The 23,963-nt window shown below is 39.0% G+C and overlaps 1 protein-coding gene across 4 annotated transcripts in view; it reads right to left on the reverse strand.

Annotated features, from left to right (window-relative positions):
- YEATS2 (YEATS domain containing 2) overlaps positions 1–23,963 on the reverse strand; it is a 114,069-nt gene that overhangs the window by 19,954 nt on the left and 70,152 nt on the right. For all 4 annotated transcript variants that reach the window (XM_042954939.1, XM_042954941.1, XM_042954942.1 and 1 more), the window contains exons 16-21: positions 19,094–19,352; positions 16,159–16,320; positions 13,833–14,005; positions 12,894–13,052; positions 9,041–9,217; positions 5,922–6,105 (exon numbers count right to left, since the gene is read on the reverse strand). In XM_042954939.1, coding sequence (XP_042810873.1) covers positions 5,922–6,105; positions 9,041–9,217; positions 12,894–13,052; positions 13,833–14,005; positions 16,159–16,320; positions 19,094–19,352 — 1,114 coding nt within the window. The remainder of the gene's footprint in view (positions 1–5,921; positions 6,106–9,040; positions 9,218–12,893; positions 13,053–13,832; positions 14,006–16,158; positions 16,321–19,093; positions 19,353–23,963) is intronic.

Raw genomic sequence — 23,963 nt, forward strand, 5'->3', positions numbered from 1 at the left:
TGTAAAAGGAAAATAATAATCTTAAAACCTTTCTGAAAAAAAGCCTTATAAAAATCTTTCTTTGGAACAGATGAATTTGTCAAATCAGATTGTAAGTTGTTTTTGTTTTTTTTTTTAATGTTTATTTATTTTTAAGAGCGAGAGGGAGGGAGAGCACACACACAAGGAGGGGAGGAACAGAGAGAGAGGGAGACAGGGAATCTCAAGCAGGCTCCATGCTGTCAGCATAAAGCCTGACGCAGGGCTCCATCCCACCAACTGTGAGATCATGCCCTGAGCCCAAATTGGACATTTAACTGAGCCACCCAGGTGCCCCTAGGTAGTAAGTTCATACCGAGATGTACCCTCAAAAGGAACAACAGTGATGTACAAAAACAGACACTTAAATCAGTGGAACAGAATAGACAACCCAGAAATGGACCCACAAATGTATGGCCAACTAATCTTTGACAAAGCAGGAAAAGACTATCCAATGGAATAAAGACAGTCTCTTCAGCAAGTGGTGCTGGGAAAACTGGACAGCGACATGCAGAAGAACAAACGTGGACCACTTTCTTACACCGTACACAAAAATAAACTACAAATGGATGAAAGACTAAATGTAAGACAGGAAGCCATCAAAATCCTCGAGGAGAAAGCAGGCAAAAACCTCTTTGACCTCGGCTGCAACAACTTCGTACTCAACACGTCTCTGGAAGCAAGGGAAACAAGAACAAAAATGAACTACTGGGACCTCATCAAAATAAAAAGCTTCTTCTGCACAGTGAAGGAAACAATCAGCAAAACTAAAAGGCAACTGATGGAATAGGAGAAATTATTTGCAAACGACATATCAGATAAAGGATTAGTATCAAAATCTATAAAGAACTTATCAAACTCAACACCCAAAAACCAAATAATCCAGTGAAGAAATGGGCTAAAGACATGAATTGACACTTCTCCAAGAAGACATCCAGATGGCCAACATATGAAAAAATGTTCAACATCACTCATCATCAGGGAAATACAAATCAAAACCACAATGAGATACCACCTCACACCTGTCAGAATGGATAACATTAACAACTCAGGCAACAACAGATGTTGGCGAGGATGTGGAGAAAAAGGATCTCTTTTGCACTGCTGGTGGGAATGCAAACTGGTACGGACACTCTGGAAAACAGTATGGAGGTTCCTCAAAAAATCAGAAATAGAACTATCTTAGGACCGAGCAATTACACTACCAGGTATTTACCAAAGGGATATAGGTATGCTGTTTCAAAGGGGCACATGCACCCCAATGTTTACAGCAGAACTATCAACAATACCCAAAGTATGGAAAGAGCCCCCAAAACCATCGATGGATGAATGGATAAAGATGTGGTATATGGAGTATTACTCGGCAGTCAAAAATGAAATCTTACTATTTGCAACTATGTGGATGGAACTAGAGGATATTATGCTAAGCAAAATTAGTCAGAGAAAGACAAATATCATATGACTTCATTCATATGAGGACTTTAAGATACAGAACAGATGAACATAAGGGAAGGAAAGCAAAAATAATATAAAAACAAGGAGGGGGAAAAAACATAAGAGACTCTTAAATATAGAGAACAGAGGGTTGCTGGAGGGGTTGAGGAAGGGGGGATGGGCTAAATGGGTAAAGGCATTAAGGAATCTACTCCTGAAATCATTGTTGCACTATATGCTAACTTGGATATAAATTAAAAAATAAACTATTTAAAAAAAACAAACTATTAAAAAAAAAGGACAATGACTCGATTTTTCATATTTTTCAAATTCTTATTTTTATCAAAATATTACATGCTTATCAGTTGAAAAGTAAAAAAAGTGCTGAAAAGGCTTTTAATTAAATATAGTCATCCTTTCCTCCACCTTCCTATCCTCATGTAGTTCCCTAGCAGTATCCACTTTCAACCGTTTTGGCCCTGTTTTTTAATATATATGTCGGCATTTTTTTATTTATTTATTTATTTATTTATTTATTTATTTATTTATTTATTTATTTATTTATTTATTTTTAATGTTTTTTATTTTTGCAAGAGACAGAATGTGAGTGGGTTGGGGCAGAAAGAGAGGGAGGCACAGAATCTGAAGCAGGCTCCAGGCTCTGAGCTGCCAGCACAGAGCCTGACACGGGACTCGAACTCACAAGCTGTGAGATCATGGCCTGAGCCAAAGTCGGACGCTCAACTGACTGAGCCACCCAGGTGCCCCTATATCTCAGTATTTTTAAAAGTAAATGTATACTACAGGCCTTGACTAATTTTGATGTAACATTTTGATGTTACACATTGACTTATTATTAGTGTAGATCTGGGCATTTTAAGGCACTTATAACCTTCTCTTTCCCTGTCCACCAAGAACTGTTCTCTACTGATTCAAAGAATACCATACAACGATTCCATTTTGTTCTCTGGTGTTAACATTTCCTCCTTTTTCAGTTGCTTGGCTCTCCTTCAAAATCTTACTAAGTCTTCCCACTTCCCTCAAAAATGCCATAAGCTGCTCCTTTACATAATTCTCCCTGCAGTCAAATCTCTCTTATGGTTCCATTTTTATAAAAGGTATCTTTTCTGAAGAGCTCTGATCTGCTCCACTCTGTTTCCTAGGCCTGCTGCACAGCTGTCATACTGCAAACATTCTTCACCATTACCCTGGGACTTCCCTTTACCTTCCTTCTATATCGGACCCTGTTTCTTCTTCTAAGTCTACACCTCTTCGCTCTGATAAAAAACATGTATTTTAGTAATGTCTTGAGACAGGGCACATAGGAAATACATTTAGAACTGTGCCTGTCAGAAAATATTTCTGCCCTCACTCTCCATAACAATCTGCCTGACTACAGAATTCTCAACTGAAAATAATTGTCCCCTAGAATTCTGAAAAGCAGTATCACAACTTCCAGTACTGCTGAGAAGCCCAATGATAATGTAATTTCTGAGTTTTTCTACTTCTTCTTCTGACAACTTGTAAGACTTTCACCTTGTCCCTGGTGTTCTGATTTTGTGAACAAACTGTGCCTCTGTGTGAAGCACCTTTCATTCATTGTGTTGGACACTGTCTTTTGAACTTGGGAGTTTGTTCTTTTCAATTCTGAGATAAACTGTTTCATTTCTTGGATCATTTTCTTCCCACTATTTCCTGTTTTCTTTCTGGAACTCCTTTTAGTCTGATGTTGCCAGGACTCCTGACACATCACTGAATTTTCTTTCTTAGTGTCCACTTTTTGGTCTGTTCTCTGCTTCTATCTTGTGTCCCCCAGTTTAGTCTAAATGCTGCAGCCAGTGATTCTATTGAAAGGTAAGGCAGATAATGTTACTCCTTAGTTTAAAACCCTCCAATGGCTTCCCTTGGTGTAAAAGTCAAAGTTCTTAAGATCTTTTTATTTAAAAAAAAATTTTTTTTAATGTTTAATTTTAGAGAGAGAGAGAGCACACTAGTAAGGGAGAGGGGCAGAGGGATGGAGAGACAGAGAGATTGAGAACCTTAAACAGGCTCCAATGCTTAGCCCGGAGCCCGACACAGGGCTCGATCCCATGACCCTGGGATCATGACCTGAGCTGAAATCAAGTGCAGACACTCAACTGACTGAGCCACCCAGACTCCCCTGAAAGTCAAAGTTCTTAAAATGACCTACACAGACCCTATGTGACTTGGCCCCCATCACTCTGACTCCCTTGCTCACTCTGCTCCAGTCCTAATAATGACCTTGTTCAGAACAGTCCATAATGTACACAAAAAATTGAACTAAAAAATTAATAATTATACCTCAGTTATATAAAGAGAGTCAACACCCACACAAAAAATTAATGAGCAGCAGAAAATAGTTTGATTACTTTATGAAAACATTATATACAGCAAATTTCATCAGCAGCATCCCAGGATATAAGAACTTAAAGCAGGAAGATTTCATTTATTTCATGTAAAATACTTAATTAGAAAATGGGAGGGCATTTATTTCTCATAATAGCAACCCTCTATTTCTGTAATTTCTACTCCGGGCTTAACATGGTGCCTGCGAACATTCTATGAGCAAAGAACAGCACTCCCTGTACTAGAACTTCGTCAATGGTAACTGGCAGGTAGGTGGAAGTCATGGGAAACTCTACCAGCTTTAATCTTTTGGTCTTGAACTAGCCAAAAAACAAAAGGACACAGGGGCTTGGTTTGGAGTTGTGTGTGGAATGTAGTAATAACAGCTATAAGAACAACATCCACAATCTTTTATCCAAGGGTACTAAGGTTATGTGTGTGCATGCATGTATTAATGTGTGTGTGTGTGTGTGTGTGTGTGTGTGTGTGTGTGTGTGTGTGTGTGTAACATATATCTCAGCGACAGTTTTTTCTGTCAGTGCAACCTGATAAGCTTTTATCAATCTACAACAAGGCAATACAAAAACTAAGAGTGTTTGGAAACTTCTGTAACATTGTGACATTGTTGTTGACATTTTTAAAAATAATTTTTTCAAAAAGTTTATTTGAGAGAGAGAGAGAGAGAGAGAAAGAGAGAGAGACAGCGCAAGTGGAGGGAGGGGCAGAGAGAGGAGGAAAGAGAGAATCCCAAGCAAGCTCTGTTCTGCCAGCTCAGAGCCCAATGTGGGTCTCAAACCCACAAAACTGCAAGATCATGACCTGAGCTGAAACCAAGAGTTGGACGCTTAACTAATGTCACCCACGCACCCCTGCTGACGTTCTTACAGTATTTTACAGAAGTATCTGTCTGTATTAGATTGTAGAAAAACAAGCAGAAAAACTGATCTTTCAAGTTTGAGAAGCAATGCTGTATATTATATCAGTCCCCTGGCATGTGGGGCCACACAGTGTCATCCAAGCACCTTAGTATTTTTGTGGCAAAACACAAATTTTCATTTTAAGTCGTACAAATAGCCTGTCAATGAAGGTCAGATTTCACACTAAAATTAGTTATGCAAACAAAGAAACACAAAAACACCTTTGGTTTTCACAGCTTTTCAGATCTTAAAATTAAAAGGAATGTGGACTACACAACATTAAACACGCTAATAGCGGCCATTATTTATATAACAGCTACTACATGTCAGACAGCATTCTAACCATTTACATATTAACTCATTTCATTCTCTCAACTGTATGAGGTAGGTATTAGTATCAACCTGATTTTCAGCCAAGGAAAATGAAGCAAGTTATTTTAACTAAGGCAACCTGGCTCCAGGATTTATGCTGCAAGTTAACCAAAGAAGTAAAAGACACACTCTTCTGGGACCATTTAGTGCTGGCACAAAAAATATACACCTTACCAGGCCTCATACACATCACTCTAACACTACCCAGTATAATAACTAATGTTAAAAATTGTGACTTGGAGTCATCAAGGGTAATTTATATACTTTGTTTATGAAAGCAAAGAGTATGGATAATGTTTTGTAACATGTTCCATTCAAAACTGATGATGAAACAAAAAAAAGATAATGTTACTTTAAGGAGAGTAAACTCTCAGTTCTCCACAAAATTACATTATGAAAGCAGCTAAAATACTCCAGAGTTCCAGATGGCTAAAGTTTTATTATATCACTTAAAAATTATTATTCAATCCATGAAACCAGCTCAGACTTAAAAATCCACATGTAGATTTTATTTTATTATTATTATTATGTTTTTTAAGTAGGCTTCATGCCCAGTGTGGAGCCCAATGTGGGATTGAACTCACGACCCTAAGATCAAGACCTGAGCTGAGATCAAGAGTCCAATGCTTAACCAAATGAGCCACTGAGGCGCCCCATTTGTGTAGATTTTAAAGAAAAATAAATTATCTGAAAAGCAGCTATGTGGAAAATGTTGCTGGGTTAATTTTTTTTAACTTATACAAAATACTGCTTAAGACCAAAATATTCTAGCGCAAAGAAGGGAGAGAGAAAAAATATTATGATACAACTGACCTGATACGGTGGCTTTTCCAGAGATTGTGTTTGGTGTGGGCACCAGGGACGTGGCACTGATGACAGAGGGAGCAGCAGGCTTGCAGGTTCCCACGGGGGCCTGGCTCACACACACTGGCTGCTGCCCAGAAGTTTTCATTACAGGGCCTACAGCAGATGATGAACTGGGAACTGCTCCTTCTGACTGCTCACACACAGGGCGGAAAATAATAGAAATTAAGAAGAAAGCAATGTAACTTACTCAGAACAGTAACTGGCAGATAGCATACTCAATACATGTTATCTATTAGCTATTGTATTACCTACCTATTAAATACCATGCATTTAAAAAGAGCGCCTCTCTAGTTTAGTGTTTCCTAAACTTTTAAAGATTTCACAGACCAGGCAAAGTTAAAAAATTATAAAACAAGGAGGCATCATTGTGTTATCACATTAAAAAACAAAAAACAAAACAAAACAAAAAAAAACTCACCACCTACTACATCACTTTATAAAAGGATATTTCAATACCAAATAAAGGAGGACATAATCTCAGAATATAAAAGTGGAATAAAATGAGCATTATTAAAAACTCACTATAATGTTTGTCACATTCATTCAACCAACATCTACTTCATGGCAGGCACAGTGTTAAATCCTAAAGCCCAGAGAGAAAAGCCCTCAAGGAAAACAGGTTGACTGACGAATGGTATAGTAGGCATAGGTACAAGGCACCATTAAAACTGAGAGGAAAAGAGATGCTGGGTGGCTCAGTTGGTTAAGAGTCCAACTCTTGATTTTGGCTCAAGTCATGCATGATCTCATGGTTCGTGAGAGCAAGTCCTGCATTGGGCTCTGCGCTGATAGTATGGAACCTGCGTGGGATTCTCTCTCCCTCTCTCTCTGCTCCTCCCTTGCCCATGCTCTCTCTCTCTCAGAATAAATAAGTATGCTTTAAAAAAAACAGAGAGGAAAATTACTATTTCTGCCTAGGGATGGGGAGAGGAGAGTATTGGGAAAAGCTTCATGTACAAAAATGGCACTTTAGGGGGATCTTCAAGATTCAAGACAGGAAAAGGGGGAAATGAATGTTTCTTAGCAGAAGATAGTAGGTAGAAAGAGAGGCATGAAAGAACATGGTTATGTTCATGGGACTACATGCAAAGTAGAGTGATAACAGGCATGAGAGGTAGTAGTTGTAGGAGATGAACCTTAAAAAGCAAGCAAAATCAGCTTCAAAAAAAGTCCCTGGGGTGCCAAGACAATTCAAAAGGGAAACAGACTTTAAATGTTGGTAGGCCAATTGACTGTCTACATGCAAAAGAATGAAGTTTGGCCCTTACCTCACACCATATAAAGATTAACTCCAAATGGATCAAAGACCTATACATGAGCTAAAATTATAAAACTCTTAGATGAAAATGTTGGCTTAAATTTTATGATTTTGGATTTGGCAATAGTTTCTTAGCTATGATACCAAAAGCATAAGCAATAAAAGAAATACACTGGACTTTATCAAAATTAAAAAGTTTTGTCGTTCACAGAGTATCATCAAGGAAGTGGTAAGATGGACCACAGAGTGGTAGAAAATTTTTGTAAATCTGGTAAGAGACTTGTATCTAGAATAATAATGGCAAAGAATCTGAATAGACATTTCTCCAAAGAAGATACACAAATGGACAATAAGTACATTAAAAGATGCTATCATTAGCTATCAGAGAAATGCAACTCAAAGCCACAATGATTACCATTTCACACCCACTAGAATGGATACAACAACAAAAAAAGGAAAAGAACAAGTGTCAACAAGGATGTAGAAAAACGGGAGCCCTCATACATTGCTGGTAGAAGTCTAAAATGGTGTAGCTGCCTGAGAAAACTGGCAGCTTCTCATAGTGTTAAACACAGTTTATGATATGATCCAGCATTTCCTTCCCACAATTAGCCAGAAAAACCAAAAACCTATCATTACACAAAAACTTGAACATAAATGTTCATAGTAGCATTACTGATTATAAGTAAAAGGTAGAAACCACCCAAATGTCCTTCAACTAATAAATACATAAACAAGGGGCGCCTGGGCGGCTCAGTCAGTTAAGCATCCGACTTTAGTTCAGGTCATGATCTCACAGTTCGTGAGTTCGAGCCCCACATCAGGCTCTGTGCTGACAGCTTGGAGCCTGGAGCCTGCTTCAGATTCTGTGTTTCCCTCTCTCACGGCCCCTCCCCTGCTCACACTCTCTGTCTCTCAAAAATAAATAAGCAATTAAAACATAAATAAATGTGTAAACAAAATGTGGTATGGCCATAAAACTGGATATCGACTATTCAGGTATAAAAAAATACTGATACATGCTACAACCTGGATGAACCTTGAAAATACTGTTAAGAGAAAGAAGCCAGACATGAAGAGTAGTTGCCTAGTACTGGGGGTAGGAGGGACTGCTATTGGGTATGGAGTTTCTTTTAGGAATGTTAAAAAAATGTTCTAAAATAGAAAGTGGTGATGGTTGCAAAACCTTGAGAATATAATAAAAACCACAGAACTGTATGCTTTAAAATGGTAAATTTTATAGCATATGAATTATATTTCAATTTTTTTATTGATTTTTAATTTTTTTAATTTTTAATTTTTTTTAAAGTTTGAGAGAGAGATGAGGAGGACAGGAGGAGAGAGAGAGGGAGAGAGAATCCCAAGCAGGCACTGTCAGCACAGAGCCCAACATGGGGCTTGATCTCATGAACCCCGAGATCATGCCCTGAGCTACAATCAAGAGTTGGACACTTAACCGACTGAGCCACCCAGGTGCCCCTCCAATTAAAAAAAAATTTTTTTTAACATTTATTTATTACTGAGAGACAGAGGAGGAGCAGAGAGAGGAGGAGACACAGAATCTGAAGCAGGCTGCAGGCTCTGAGCTGTCAGCACAGAGCTCGACATGGGGCTGGAACCCACAAACCATGAGATCCAGACCTGAGCCGAAGTCAGATGCTTAACCAACTGAGCCACCCAGGCGCACCCCACTCCAATTTTTTTTTTTTTTTTTTTTTAAATAGAATATGGCCCACTGACATACCTGCTAAATACCTTAATACTTTTATGTTTCATTATGGTTTTCTACTGTTATGCTAATTCTCACCGGCTGTGCAGGACCGTTTGCTGAGAGGGTCACAGCTGGGGAAGTGGCGGTTGTGATAACCCCTCCTGCCACTCTCAGCATTGTGGTTCCAGGCTTTGAGAGTTGTGAAGTGGCTGGTACAGACTTCAGTGTGCTATCAGATATTTTCATTAGTGATGCCTGTCCCCCAGGGGCTGCCTGCAGAAACAAAATCAGTTGAAGTAATAATGTTGCCTTGGTTTATAGGCACAATTTATTCCTTACATACACAGGCCCCAAGAATTAAAGCACATCCAAGAAAGTCTTGCTAATCAAAAACATAGGAGGTGTTTGTGCACCTTTCCAATAAACACTCAAGTTTATGACATTTTACATACAAATGTTCCTTTACCTCTAATGTAGAACAAGTGAATGCATGCACTTACAAGTCACTATTTGGCAATAGTGACTTCAAAGATACTAGGTCATTTGTTATCAAAATAATGGAGTCTAAAATGCTCTTAAATATATGTGTAATCTTTAAACATGAAAATCTAAACAATATGGGCCAGATTTAAACGGGTAAGTTAAGTGCTCTAGGCTAGTACCTTAGCATTTTATTATTGCTCAACAAATGTAGTACCATTAACAAATTATAGTTTTAGTGGGTTAAATTAAGGCTCAGCAAACGTTTCCTGTAAATGGCATTAAGCATTTATAGCACTGAAGGCCATATGGTCCTTGTTTCAACTCCTCAACTCTACTGTTACACGGGTGTGGCTGTGTTCCAGTAAAATATTATTCATAAAAATAGGAAGCCTTGGGCACAGTTCACTGACCCGTGGCCTAAATGCTTACTGCCCAAAATTAATACACCCCACAAACAGATACCATTTATCAGTCCCTAGAACTGTGTGTCAGTAATGGCAAAAACACTTTCATGTATTTTATGTCAATGAATCTTTTCATAAACTTTATAGGGTAGATTTTAGTCCCATTTTACAGATGAAGAACTTAAGCTCAGTAATTTTACCAGGGTCATACAGTTAGTAACTGGAAGCGCCATGATTAGAATGCAGAAGTAGTAGCCATTGGAGCCTGATACATACAAAAATCTTAGCCATACAAAAATGGCTAAAATTAAAAAGGATGACAGTCTCCCATATTGGTGAGAACGAACAGCAACTGTAACTCTCTCACATTACTTATGGGAGAGTCAAATGGTACAACCACTCTGCAAACCATTTGTCAGTTTCTTATAAACTTTCTTATTTTTTAAAAAAATTTTAATGTTTTATTTATTTTTGAGAGAGTCAGAGTGTGAGTAGGGGAGGGGCAGAGAGAGACGGAGACACAGAATCCGAAGCAGGCTCCAGGTTCCGAGCTGCCAGCACACAGCCTGACTCAGGGCTCGAACTCACAGACTGCGAGATCATGACCTGAGCTGAAGTTGGACAATTAACCGACTGAGCCACCCAGGCGTCACCTTATAACTTTCTTATTAACATATACTTACCCTAGGACCTAGCTATTTTACAATACAAAATATCTATACAAGAATGTTCATAATAGTATAGTTCATTTAAAAAAAAAAAAAAAAAAAAAAAGAGGGTATGTTTTATTCTTTTTTTTTTTTTTTTTTTTTTTTTTTTTTTAAATTTTTTTTTTTTTCAACGTTTTTTATTTATTTTTTTTGGGGACAGAGAGAGACAGACAGAGCATGAACGGGGGAGGGGCAGAGAGAGGGAGACACAGAATCGGAAACAGGCTCCAGGCTCTGAGCCATCAGCCCAGAGCCTGACGCGGGGCTCGAACTCACGGACCGCGAGATCGTGACCTGGCTGAAGTCGGACGCTTAACCGACTGCGCCACCCAGGTGCCCCAAGAGGGTATGTTTTAGAGTGACAAATGTTTTGTAACTTGACTGGGATAGTGCTTGCATGAGTTTGTACACTGGTCAACACTCATTGAGCAGTACACATATGGTCTATGCATTATTTTATGTAAATAATACCTTATTAAAAAGCAACAGGTGCGCCTGGGTGGCTCAGTCAGTTAAGCTCGACTCTTGACTTTGGCTCAGGTCATCAATTCAGTTTGTGAGATTAAGCCCCACGTCAGGCTCTGTGCTGATAGCATGGAATCTGCTTGGGATTCTCTTTCTGCCCCTCCCCCACTCATTCTCACCACCCCCCCAAATAAATATACTTAAAAAAAGAAAAAAAGCAACAGTAATTGTTCTGCAGTGGTAGAACAGGAAGAAAGTCACTCCACTAGCTGCAACATAAGCAGGTAGGAAGAAATAAGCTGAGATTTTAAAGAACTGCCTGAAGAATTTTAGGGCCTCATATCTGTTTAAAATACTAAGTGCATCTGACCAAAGGGAAATTAGTACTCAAAGAAATGAAACAGTACTAATATGAAAAATATATGATGGAGAAAAAATTCCTTTTTTACAGATATAACCTACCAAACCTTCCTCAAGGTAAAACAAATAACCTGAATAGTTCTGTATCTACTAAATAAATTGAAATTGTAGTTAAAAACCTTCCCAATCAGGAAAACTTGAGGTCATTATGGCTTCACTGGTGTATTCTAGTTAAAGAAAAAAATAATACCAATTCTACGTAAAATTTTTTACACAAAAAGTGAACGAGAGAAAAGTTTTTGTTTTTTGTTTTTAAGAGGGAAAAGTTTCTAACTCATTCACTTATGTGATATCAAAACCAGACAGGAATTACAAAGAAAACCACTGACCAATAACCCTTACAAAAACTCTAAACAAAATTTTATCAAATGAAACCCAGCAATACATTAAAAGAGGATAACATGTCACAAACAAGTGGGGCTTATTCCAGGAATGCAGGGCTGGTTTAACACTTAAAAAAAAATTTTTTAATGTTTTCATGTTTAATGTTTTAAAGTAATCTTTCATGTTTAATGTTTTAAAGTAATCTCTACCCCTCAACATGGGGCTTGAACGCATGACCACAAGATCAAGAACACACGCTCCACCAACAGAGCCACCAGGTGCCCTCTTATGATCTTCTTAGTAACATTTTTTCTCTAGCTTACTGTAAGAATACAATATATAATACATATGACATACAAAATGTGTGCTAGTCAACTATGTTATTGGTAAGGCTATTAATAGTTAAGTTTGGGGGGAGTCAAAAGTCATATGAGGATTCTCCACTGTGAGAGAGGTTGGCACCCCTGACCCACCCCCTGTTGTGCAAGGATCAACTGTACATGGATACTGTGGATGGCATCACCTACTACACTATTCAGAATCTCCCACACGAAGTTCCTCCAGAGACATTTTAGAATGAAGTATCAAGAAAACCTGTTTCTTCTAAGGAAATATGTAGGTATTGTTTTGCCTCTCACAAACTGAATTTTATAACTGATCATGCTTCTGATTTGCTTTGGCAAATTTTATTAATTATATAGGACATAGCTGTTTGCATATCTAATAACTCTGGCCTTATCTTCTCATTCTACTTGTATTTTCCCAAATTTCAAGATTTTATTCTTATTTTTCTATACTGTTTTATTATCATTTTCTTTTTTTTTTCTTAATGTTTATTTTTTGAGAGAGACAGAGAGAGACAGAGTGCAAGCAAGGGAGGGGCAGAGAGAGAAAGAGAGACACAGAATCCAAAGCAGGCTCTAGGATCTGAGCTGTCAGCACAGAGCCCGACATGGGGCTCAAACCCACAAGCTGGAGATCATGACCTGAGCCAAAGTCAGATGCCTAACTGATTGAGCCACTCAGGCGCCCCTTACTATTCATTTTCTTGGGCAACCTTAATTTCTTTGTGGAAAAGGATAAGCTGTAAAAGTTTTAATAAATGCCATAACCACCGTGTATTTGGGGTATGTGTTTATTTACCTGGGTAAACAAAGTGGTTTTTTGTCCAGAGATGACTTTTAATGTTTGTTGCCCTTGTGCAGAAGATGTGCTGACTCCCAGCGTTCCTTGGACCACTGACCCAGTAGTCAGCTGTTTTCCAGATGTCTGGGGTGATGGCTGACCAACTAAAAATGTGCCCTAGAAACAAATAAAGACCTACTCAGTAATTATTAAGTTCAAATGACTTGTCCTGACCCTTTAAATCACAAGGTCCCATGTTACAAGCTACAATGCCCCCCTTGAATTCTCCAACTCAGCCAAAATAATTGTAAGGAACAGCTCTGCTCTCAGGGTCCCTCCCAAAAGCTCTCCCCACTTTTAGAACTCTGCACAGTAGCTGTGGAGCAGGCTGCTTAAAAACTCAAGTTTTACAACCGAGTCTTTAAATCTGGATTTAATTTTCAAGATTCATAACTATCCATCCTTAGTAAGAACATTGAGAACAAAAATTCTTAAAGAGGAGTCAAGACTTTAGCAATGAGGGGAAAGAAAGTAGAAACTTGTTCCTAATCATGAATCCAACCTAACTCCAAATACCTTAACTTGATAGTACCTCTTTGGTTACTCCCTTCCAAGAGAAAATTTTCAACTGCACATGAACACTACTCACTAACTCATGGATTTGGAAGGCAAAAGCATAGGAAAAATCTTTCTTTGAGTCAGAAAGATCTGGGTTTAAATCCAAATTCTATCATTGGCTTAGCAGAGACATCTTGGGAAAGTTACTTAAGTCTTTCTGAATGTCTAGGACCTCTTGTCTCAACATAAAACAAGCCCAAAATAATATAGATTCATAACATAGCTAAAATGTTAGTATTGACTCCTGATCCCAGAGATGTAAAGATAAATCCACTATAATTAAAGGCAGTTATTAAGGAACCAAAGGATTTAAAAGACACCAGTCACAAACGATCAGACCTGAGGCGTTTGCTTTAGGATATAAGATGTGTAAGTCAGGTGCTGGGATATCCCTCCAGGGCCTGCAGGGCTCTGAGTTCCTCCTGTTCCTCCTCCTCCACCTCCGCTGCCACTGCCGCTGCCACCGCTGCCTCCGCCACTACCACTGCCCGCAGCTGAGCCAGACTGGAGGTCTGAAAATACAATGAAATGACAGCAACATCAGAAAAGGTATTAAGAGGCTTAACAGAAAGATAGATGAGCCCAGAGGGATGTTTCCCTTACAGCGACATTCCTTCCCTTTTCTATTTTCTCCTTTCTTTTCTGTAATGTATCTATTCTGTGACAAGAGTGAGAAGAACATCCTAGAACTGAAGACTGATCTACTTCCAACTGAAGGACAGTTGACTAGTTCAGCTCTCGGTACAATGAAGAACTTAACTTTAACAAGAGTTTTGACTTAGTGTGGGACATCAAGAAAGAGTGTGATAGTGACATTTTTAACCAAGTGCTGACTGGAATGTGCTCAGAGAAGTGCTTATAAACATTCTGGCATCTCATTTGATTTCAGTGAAACTGCTGGAATTTAGTGTAATTTTACAGTACCTTTTCTGTTGCCCTCTGCCCCAGAAAAAACGGATTTTCTTCACATTTATAATGACTCCAGGGCCCCATTTTTTTTTTCCTTTTAAAATTCTACTTTAAAGCCTTTGAATTTTTTTTACTTCCCACTTGGTGACATAATATATACAAACTAAAACCTAAATAGCTCTCTGGGTGACTTGTGGAATACTCACATTGTCCTTTTCTTACATATCTTTTATATACTACAGCTTAAGTAGGAGGAAAAAATGCCAGGGTGAGAGAGCAGAAATCACCCATTATAGTTAGTAAACAAAATGGCGACTAGCTCACACACTACATTTTGGCAAGAGTGGCTAATTTTTAGTGAACCTATTATACCAATTATACTTGGGGAGGGGGGGTGCTTTTAAATCTTATTTAACATAATTTGTCAAACTGGCTTACATACAACACCCAGTGCTCATCCCAACAAGGACCCTCTTCAATGCCCATCACCCACTTTCCCCTCTTCCCTTGCACCATCAACCCTCAGTTTGTTCTCTGTATTTAAGAGTCTCTTATGGTTTGTCTCCCTCCTTGTTTGTTAACTATTTTTTTCCCCTTCCCTTCCTCCATGGTCTTCTGTTAAGTTTCTCAAGATCCACATATGAGCGAAAACATATGATATCTTTCTCTGACTTATTTCACTTAGCATAATACCCTCTAGTTCTATCCATAATGCTGCAAATGGCATGATTTTATTCTTTCTCGTTGCCAAGTAGTATTCCGTTGTATATATAAACCACATCTTCTTTATCCATTCATCAGTTGATGGACATTTAGGCTCTTTCCATAATTTAGCTACTGTTGAAAGTGCTGCTATAAACATCGGGGTACAAGTGCCCCTATGCATCAGCACTCCCGTATCCCTTGGGTAAATTCCCAGCAGTGCTATTGCTGGGTCACAGGGTAGTTCTCTTTTTAATTTTTTGAGGAACCTCCACACTGTTTTCCAGAGCAGCTGCACCAGTTTGCATTCCTACCAACAGTGCAAGAGGGTTCCCGTTTTTCCACATCCTCGCCAGCATCTATAGTCCCCTGATTTGTTCACGTTAGTCACTCTGACCGGTGTGAGGTTATACCAATTTTACTTCTGATTGAGAGGGAAATAATTCCCTTTACCCTTTCCTTTCCAACACCAAATTGTTTTCTCTGTATGTCAAAACAAAAGTTTGTCAATCTAGATAAACCACCTAATTTCCTTGGGGTTTTAAGGCTTGTACACTAAGGCTGACTCTCTATTTCTCTTTCCATCTCCAAACCTAGCAAACTTAACATGCACATCTAAATAATGGCAGGCAGACACACTTGATTCCACTCCTATTCCTATCCCCTCCAAAATAAATATAGGCTCTCAGCTAACTTCTCCACAGGTGTCACATTTCTAGATATCACTGAAAAGGAAGAACTCTTTTTTGTTTACAGTTCACATGGACAGGTTTCTCTCAACACACCTTCAGTAGCCATACCTCTCCAATGTATTTTGTATCTGATCCCAAACTCTGAGTAGATAAATGCAAAATAACAGTATCACCTCCTAGGACTACGATCGTTTAAGCCTACTTCTAGTTAAATTATATGCATGTTTTAAATCCATGTGGGCAAATACTACCATCATACAGAGCTATGGAAATACTTCCTGAAACAGGTAAGAGCTGCCCCTGGGTGGGTGAAATGAACATACCCAGAGGCCCAAGAACCAAAGATTTAATGATGGACTAACTAGCATTGTTGGTAGCTCGCAGGATGGCTCCTTGAGGGATCAGCAGCAGTTTTCCTTTTCCTGAAGGGTTCTTGCTGTTCGTTGTAAGGTAGAGTTTGGTGCCAGGAGGCAAATTTGCCAAGTTGGCCAGATTAGTGGCTGGTAGCTGTAATGTTGCCATTACTAAAATGGTAAAGGGGAAAAGGAAAAAAAAAAAAAAAAAAAAAGAGGAAAAACAGTTATGATAAATTTGAACTGAGGTCAGTGCTATCTCTAAAATTAAAACAACGTAGTAAGATACTTACTGAAAAACATACACAGTAAACTCTACAGTTTTCTTAAATACACAAGGTGGACAGTCTTAAATATCTTGCTACCTAAAAAATAATCTATATACTAGAAGAGCTTGCTGTAAACTAGAAAGGAATATTTGTACATAAATAGGGTGACCATATGTCCCAGTTTGCCCAGAACAGTTCCAGTTTATACCTGTGTCCCAATGATTATTAATAGTAATTCTTGGGGCGCCTGGGTGGCTCAGTCAGTTAAGCCTCCGACTTTGGCTCAGGTCATGATCTCGCGGTCCGTGAGTTTGAGCCCCGCGTCGGGCTCTGTGCTGACAGCTGAGTCTGGAGCCTGTTTCAGATTCTGTGTCTCCCTCTCTCTCTGACCCTCCCCCGTTCATGCTCTGTCTCTCCCTGTCTCAAAAATAAATAAATGTTAAAAAAAAAAAAATTAAGAAAAAAATAGTAACTCTTTTTATTCTCACAAGTACTATAGTTTAGACAATCAATGAAATAATCACCTTATTTATGGATGAATGTATATTTCCTCCCAATTGTTTAAAGCCCTTCCAATCAATTGCTAGTGATGAATGAATCTACTGATTTGAAACTAGACTTCTTATCTCTCTCACTTTCTAAGAACTAAGAAAATGCCACAGTTAACAACTGGCACATATACTATGAAACTATAATTCAGTCTTACCTATGTCAAAGAGCTTTCGCTTATCCCTTAGAATTTACTTCTCGATGCACAGGGCTGTAAACCTTTAAATGAGATTCTTAATTGGAGACTTACACATCAAAACTTCTGCAAATGCTCTGAATCCAAATCCCCACAAAATGAAGCATACAGAACCATGTGAGTCACCAGAGGCAAAGGACTCTCATGGCCTCCTCCAGCCTGCTGGACTAGTCCTCCTTCTCATTACTACTTCACTGTGCAAGGTTTGGGGAACCAAGAACCTAGAAGCTGCCCCAAAACATCAGGGACTGATATTAAAACTGAGTGCCATTATCTCTCCACTACTGCCAGAACTAATCCCACTTTACACCATATGCATCTCAGCAAACCTCTCTGGTCTGTCACCCATACCCGGAAGTCCAGCCCCAAACTGCTCTCCATTCCTGATCTGAGTCCACCTTCTCAGGCCCTCCTCCTCCCCCATCTCTTTCACCAAGCCCCCAGGAATTCCTGCTGTGGTCAATTACACCCTTTAGAATCTCCACCTCTTTCAACCTTAATGTCTTTTTGTGTAACTAAACACTAAAAGTCCTCTGAAGATAGGACTTCTTCTGCAGCCCCTTAGCTAAAAGCTGGTTTTTTGTTTGTTTTTTTAATCTTACCTCAGTGTATGAGGGCCAGGACTAGAAGAGAAGCCTTTTTGCTCTCCAGTTTGGCTTTCAGACCATTACCACCCCTCATTCCAGAGGAAAAACCTGCTGGCTCCTGTTAGGATCATGCATGGCTCTACCACCTTACCCCTTGCTTTTCTACTCTCATTTACTGAACCCCTAGTCACTTCCCCTCACTTGCTAAAGACTGACTCCTGACTCAGTCTTGCTGTATGCCAACAACTGTCATCCTCAGTGACAGCACTGCAGATGACCTGTTTAATTCTCTGGCTTCTCAGGTACTTCATTTTCTAAACTCCCAAGATCATTTCTTCCAATCTATCTCAAGCACTCTTTTTTAAGGCCACAAATGGACTTTGTCATCACCAGCAATTCATCACCTCTGAAATCTTTATTTTGGACATCTACTACCTTCTTTTTCTTCTTTCTTATGAATCTTTTATATTTATTTTTTATATTTTTTCAAGTGTATTTATTTGGGGGGGGAAGGGGGGACAGGGAAAGAGAGAGAGAGAGGGAGACAGGGAGGGAGGGAGTAGAAGGGAGCAGGAGGGAGGGAGGGAGAGGGACAAGGAGAGGAGAGAGAAAGAGAGAAAATCCCAAGCAGGCTCCACACTGTCAGGGCAGAACCTGCTTGAACTCACGAACTGTGAGATCATGACCTGAGCCAAAATCAAGGGTTGGTAGTGTAACCATCTGAGCCACCCAGGTGCCCCTATTTTATTTTGAATATATAAAGTTGGTTCTGGAATTAGTTTTGGGTTTTTAAGATTTTATTTTTACATAATCTCTACACCGAACGTGGGACTCAAACTCACAACTCCGAGATCGAGTCACATGCTGTACCAACTGAGCCAGCCAAGCACCCCTATTATTTAGTTTTTAAGTTTTCTTTTTTTAATTTAATTTTTTTATTCAAGTACAATTAACATATAGCATGAGCTTCAGGTATACAATATAATGATACATCAGTATCTCAAAATGCTGCTGATAAATGACCATCCCAAGATTTTAAGTCTGAATACAACCCAAAGTGGAGATAAGGTCAAACAAAAATTATGTCAGACCAGAAAGCAGTTATCAAGAAAAACCCTCTATTTCTATTACTCTTGCTAAAACACACACACACACACACCCCTCTTAAACTACTTACAGATCTCTACGTAAAATGTTACATGAAGAAGATTAACATATTTTTATATACTCCTTATAGCACTAACCAACAGGTTTTCTTAGAACCAAACACTGAAAAAAATCACTAGCAAAGAACAGTTTAGAAAGAGCTGCTGCTGAAAGGGCCCCGCAACAGTATCAGTTACCTGAACCCTGGGATCCACTCTTCTGAGGGCCGGCGGCAGTGACCTGAGCCTTGGTTAAGGCTTGCACCGGCTGAGCAACAATGGTGCCTCCACCTCCGCTCACAATTGCTTTGGCAACTCCTTGGGTCACAACTTGCTTTGGACCAACAGCTTTGGCAACAGAAGAGCTGGCCTTGGCTACAAGGATTTGGCCGCCACTGATTGCTACAGCCTGTTTCACTGCTGAAGGTAAAGTGGACCCAACTGGCACCCCAACGACCTGTTGAAAATAGAGAAGAATCCAGCAGTGCTTCTTCTCAGTCCTTTCAAGGACTCTTCGAACAGAACAGTCACTCTGTTCTAGCAAAGAACAAAGCAAAGTTCTAGCTATGACTTTAATTTAATCCTCTAGGAATGATACCTATGATAGATGTGAAAACATTTCTCACATTTCGGATAGTATTACAATAAAAAGCTACAGTTTTTGTCTTAACCCCAGCTACTATCTAGAACTTATTTTATGTGTTTTTAATTAAAAAAAACTTAGAAAATACAAAAATACAAAGAAAAAATTTCTACTTTTCCAGATATAACCGATTTTAAAATTTTACTTATTTTTATTAATTTTTTTTTAACATTTATTTATTTTTGAGAGACAGAGAGAGATGGAGTATGAGCAGGGGAGGGGCAGAGAGAGTGGCTGACACAGAATCCAAAGCAGGCTCCAGGCTCTGAGCTGTTATGACAGCACAGAGCCCGATGCGGGGCTCAAATCCACAAACTGTGAGATCATAACCTGAACCAAAGTTGGACGCTTAACCAACTGGGCCACCCAGGCGCCCCATAAATTTTATTTATTTATTTATTTAATTTTATTTTTAATTTTTTTTAATGTTTATTTATTTTTGAGACAGAGAGAGACACAGCATGAGCAGGGAAGAGGCAGAGATAGAGGGAGACACAGAATGTGACGCAGGCTCCAGGCTCCGAGCCGTCAGCACAGAGCCTGATGCGGGGCTCGAACTCACGAACTGTGAGATCATGACCTGAGCCGAAGTCGGACGCTCAACCAACTGAGCCACCCAGGCGCCCCAATTTTATTTATTTTTAAAGTAAACTCTACCCCCAACATGGGGCTCAAAATCATCACCCCAAAACCAAGAGTTGCATGTTCTATCAACTAAGCCAGGCAGATGCCCCAGAAATAACCTCTTGATATTTTTAATGTATTTGCTTCCAACTCTTTTTAATATACATTTTAAAAGATTTTTTAAATATTTTTTATTTTTGAGAGAGACAGAGCATAAGCAGAGGAGGGGCAGAGGGAAAGGGAGACACAGACTCTGAAGCAGGCTCCAGGCTCTGAGCAGTTATGACAGCACAGAGCCCAATGCAGGGCTTAAATTTACAGACCATGACATCATGACCTGAGCCTAAGTCGAACACTTAATCAACTGAGCCACCCAGGTGCCCCTTCTTCCAACTGATTTTTAAGAAAAGTCATCTTTTTCTAAATACTTCCAATTTTTCATTTCCTTAAAGGTCAACATTTGGTTAAAAGGTCTAAGCAAGAATATTTTTTTAAAAGACCCAATACCCAAATTATGAAAGTTGAAAATATCTGGTTCTGAAAATATTATAAAGTGAACTCTTTCAAGTAAGAAAATACTACAGAACTCTTCAGACAAAGTCAATAGAGGATGTTAAATTACAAGAAACAATTCAATTAATGGTAAATTGGGGCAGGGTTTCCACTTCCCAGTTCTTTATTTCATAAAAAAGAACTTCTCACCAGGAACTATTGCAAAGAGTCTTTTACAAGATTAAAAGAATACCCAAAGACCTGCTCTCTAAAAGTGAAAATGAGAAAGCATAAGCACTTCTCACCCATCAGATTGGAGTCAAAAACTTTAAACTCTGATAACACCAAGAAGTGGCTAAAGGGTCTGGGGAAATAGGAACATCTATCTGTTCCCTGATGAAAGAAAAGTAAGTTTGTACAGCCACTCCAGAGAGGTACTGGCATATCCACTAAAATTGAAAATTCAGGGGCGCCTGGGTGGCTCAGTCGGTTAAGCGTCCGACTTCAGCTCAGGTCACGATCTCACGGTCCGTGAGTTCGAGCCCCGCGTCGGGCTCTGGGCTGTTGGCTCAGAGCCTGGAGCCTGCTTCCGATTCTGTGTCTCCCTCTCTCTCTGCCCCTCCCCCGTTCATGCTCTGTCTCTCTCTGTCTCAAAAATAAATAAACGTTAAAAAATAAACATTAAAAAAAATTAAAAAAAAAAAAAAAGAAAGAAAATTCACATACTCCATGTTGTAACAATTCTACTTTTAGAAATATATCCTAGAGAAATCTTAGACACGTGCTCAAGGGAACATAATGTCCAAGATAGCATTATTTATAATTACAAAAAACTGTCAACAAACTTAATACCTATAACATGTAGCAACATACTTAATGTCTACAGGTAGAGTAATGGATAAATTGTGGTATAAGACAGACAATGGAATAGCATACACTAGAACTACATGCATCAGCATCAACAGACTGACAGTACAAATCCTGAATGGAAGGGGAGCTGAAGAAAAACAGAATATATATATATATAAATATATTTTACGTAAATCTTCAAAATATACAACATTACATGTTATTTATGGCTATGGATTTATGCAATACAAAGTATGAACTCGAAAGCTACACATTCACATTCATGATAGTGTTGCTCTGGGGAAGAACAAAGTGGACTTCAACTCTGTCATGTTTTACTAGGAGGAAATAGGAGATGAAATAAATATGAACGTGTTAATTTGGGGTGGAGGATACATGGGTATTGATTATATCATTGTATTTTACTGAAATTTTAGCATCTTTTTTCAACTAAAAACAACAGGATTACCTAAGATAAATGATAAACATGCAACTGATGAATGAAACTCTTAAGTTAAATAATTAATAAATCATACATGGTTTCTTTTCAAAGAATGTGAATACAGTAAAACACAATGGCCACATGCTTGGACAATATGACTGATGTGAAGAAAACGGTCCCCTAATCAAGTGTTATAAATCACCGTGTAACAAAGAACAAAGAGTACGGGACTTTATAAGCAGTCAGACCTGGTCTCCCAGTTTTGTTCCACTAGTTTGTAGCTGGAAAAGTTATTTAATGTTTGTGAGCTTTAGCCTTAGACAACTCATTTATAAAATATGGATAAGATCATGTGGCATAAATGAGGATAAGTTTATCAAATGCCTAGCCAGTATGATGAACACAGTAAATGATAGCTGCTGCTCTCCATGGCACTGGTTATAATTAACTGAAGAACAGTAATTTATGAGGTTACATGAAGATGCAAAGGATACAGAGTACCAAATGGATAAGCATTCGGCTAGGGCAGAGGATCTTAGTCTTAAATCCTAGACTCATTAGGTCAAAAAGAAATTAAAGTATATACCAAGTGGTATCTGCTTTAAAATATCCTAGAAAGAGAAATAAGATTAGCAAAATGTTGATAATTGTTGAAACTGGGTAATGGGCATTATAGGATTCATTACCAAAGTCTCTCCACTTTCATGTAAGTTTAAGGCAGGATGGAAAGGAAGGATGGAAAGGAAGAAGAAAAGACTCAAAGACTCAATGGGGAAAAGCAAGTTAACTTAGAATAGAGAAGAAAAATCCTCCCAGCTATACTGGCATGGTTAAAACAATCCAGATCTCTCTACTCTGACCGTATAAGCCTCATTCTGAAGGCAACATGGAGTGTCGCTGTGGCCAGAGCTGGGCATAGTCACTTCCCCTACAGATGTGGAAGTATAAACTCTTCTTATTAATCAGCTTTTTTTTTTTTTTAAGTTTGTTTATTTATTTATTTTGAGACAGAGCGAGCAAGCACACGAGCAAGCAGGGGAGGGGCAGAGAGAGAGAGAGAATCTCAAACATGTTCCACATTGTCAGCGCAGAGCCCAAAGCAGAGCTTGAACCCAGAAACCATGAGATCATAACCTGAGGTGAAACCAAGAGTCAGATGCTCAACCAACTGAGCCACTCAGGCACCCCAATCAAGAACTTTTCTGTGTATTTATGGAAAAAAAAGTTTCTTAACGTAGGAAAACATTTTTGGAATACGGCACAAAGTGCCAGTTGAATCCCAATATCCATTCTTGTTTTCTCTCTCATAGTAAGAGAGCTCCCGGTTTTTAGCTATGTGGACATGGCCACATAGAATATTTCCCAGCCTAGGGCTGGTCTTCTGATTTCTGGCTAAAAGAATAGGAAGAGAAGTGATGAGTGCAAATTTTGGGTTATGCCTCCTTACACCTCCTTTTCTCTTCCTGCTGGCCAGAAATGCAAACATGGTGGCATGAGATAAAATGGTTATCTTATTAGCCCACAACTTGAGAACCAAATTTTGAGAATGGCAGAGCAACAAGATATGAGTGTCTAGATTCTTGATGATTGTCGAAGCGACATACTAGAACTGCCTACTGGTCTTTTATGAGTGAAAGAAAAACTTAGGCTTCTGGTTTTTGTATTTCTCTTTTATAGTAGTCAAACTTTTTTTTCCCAAGACGAGAGTCTTCACATTTCCTGAATATATCAAATTTGGTAATTCACTGCATGAACTAAATTACACATCATCTATTTTCATGTTCCTTTTTTTTTTTTTTAAGTTTTTTAAAATGTTTATTATTTTTGAGAGAGAGAGAAAGACAGAGCATGAGCAGGGGAGGGGCAGAGAGAGAGGGAAGACACAGAATCTGAAGCAGGCTCCAGGCTCTGAGCTGGCAGCACAGAGCCCAACATGGGGCTCGAACCTATATGCCTTCAAGCTGTGAGATCATGACCCGAGCCAAAGTCGGCCGCCGAACCGACTGAGCCACCCAGGC

The sequence above is a fragment of the Panthera leo genome, chromosome C2 (genome assembly GCF_018350215.1).
Source record: "Panthera leo isolate Ple1 chromosome C2, P.leo_Ple1_pat1.1, whole genome shotgun sequence".
In the NCBI taxonomy this organism is placed as follows: domain Eukaryota; kingdom Metazoa; phylum Chordata; class Mammalia; order Carnivora; family Felidae; genus Panthera; species Panthera leo.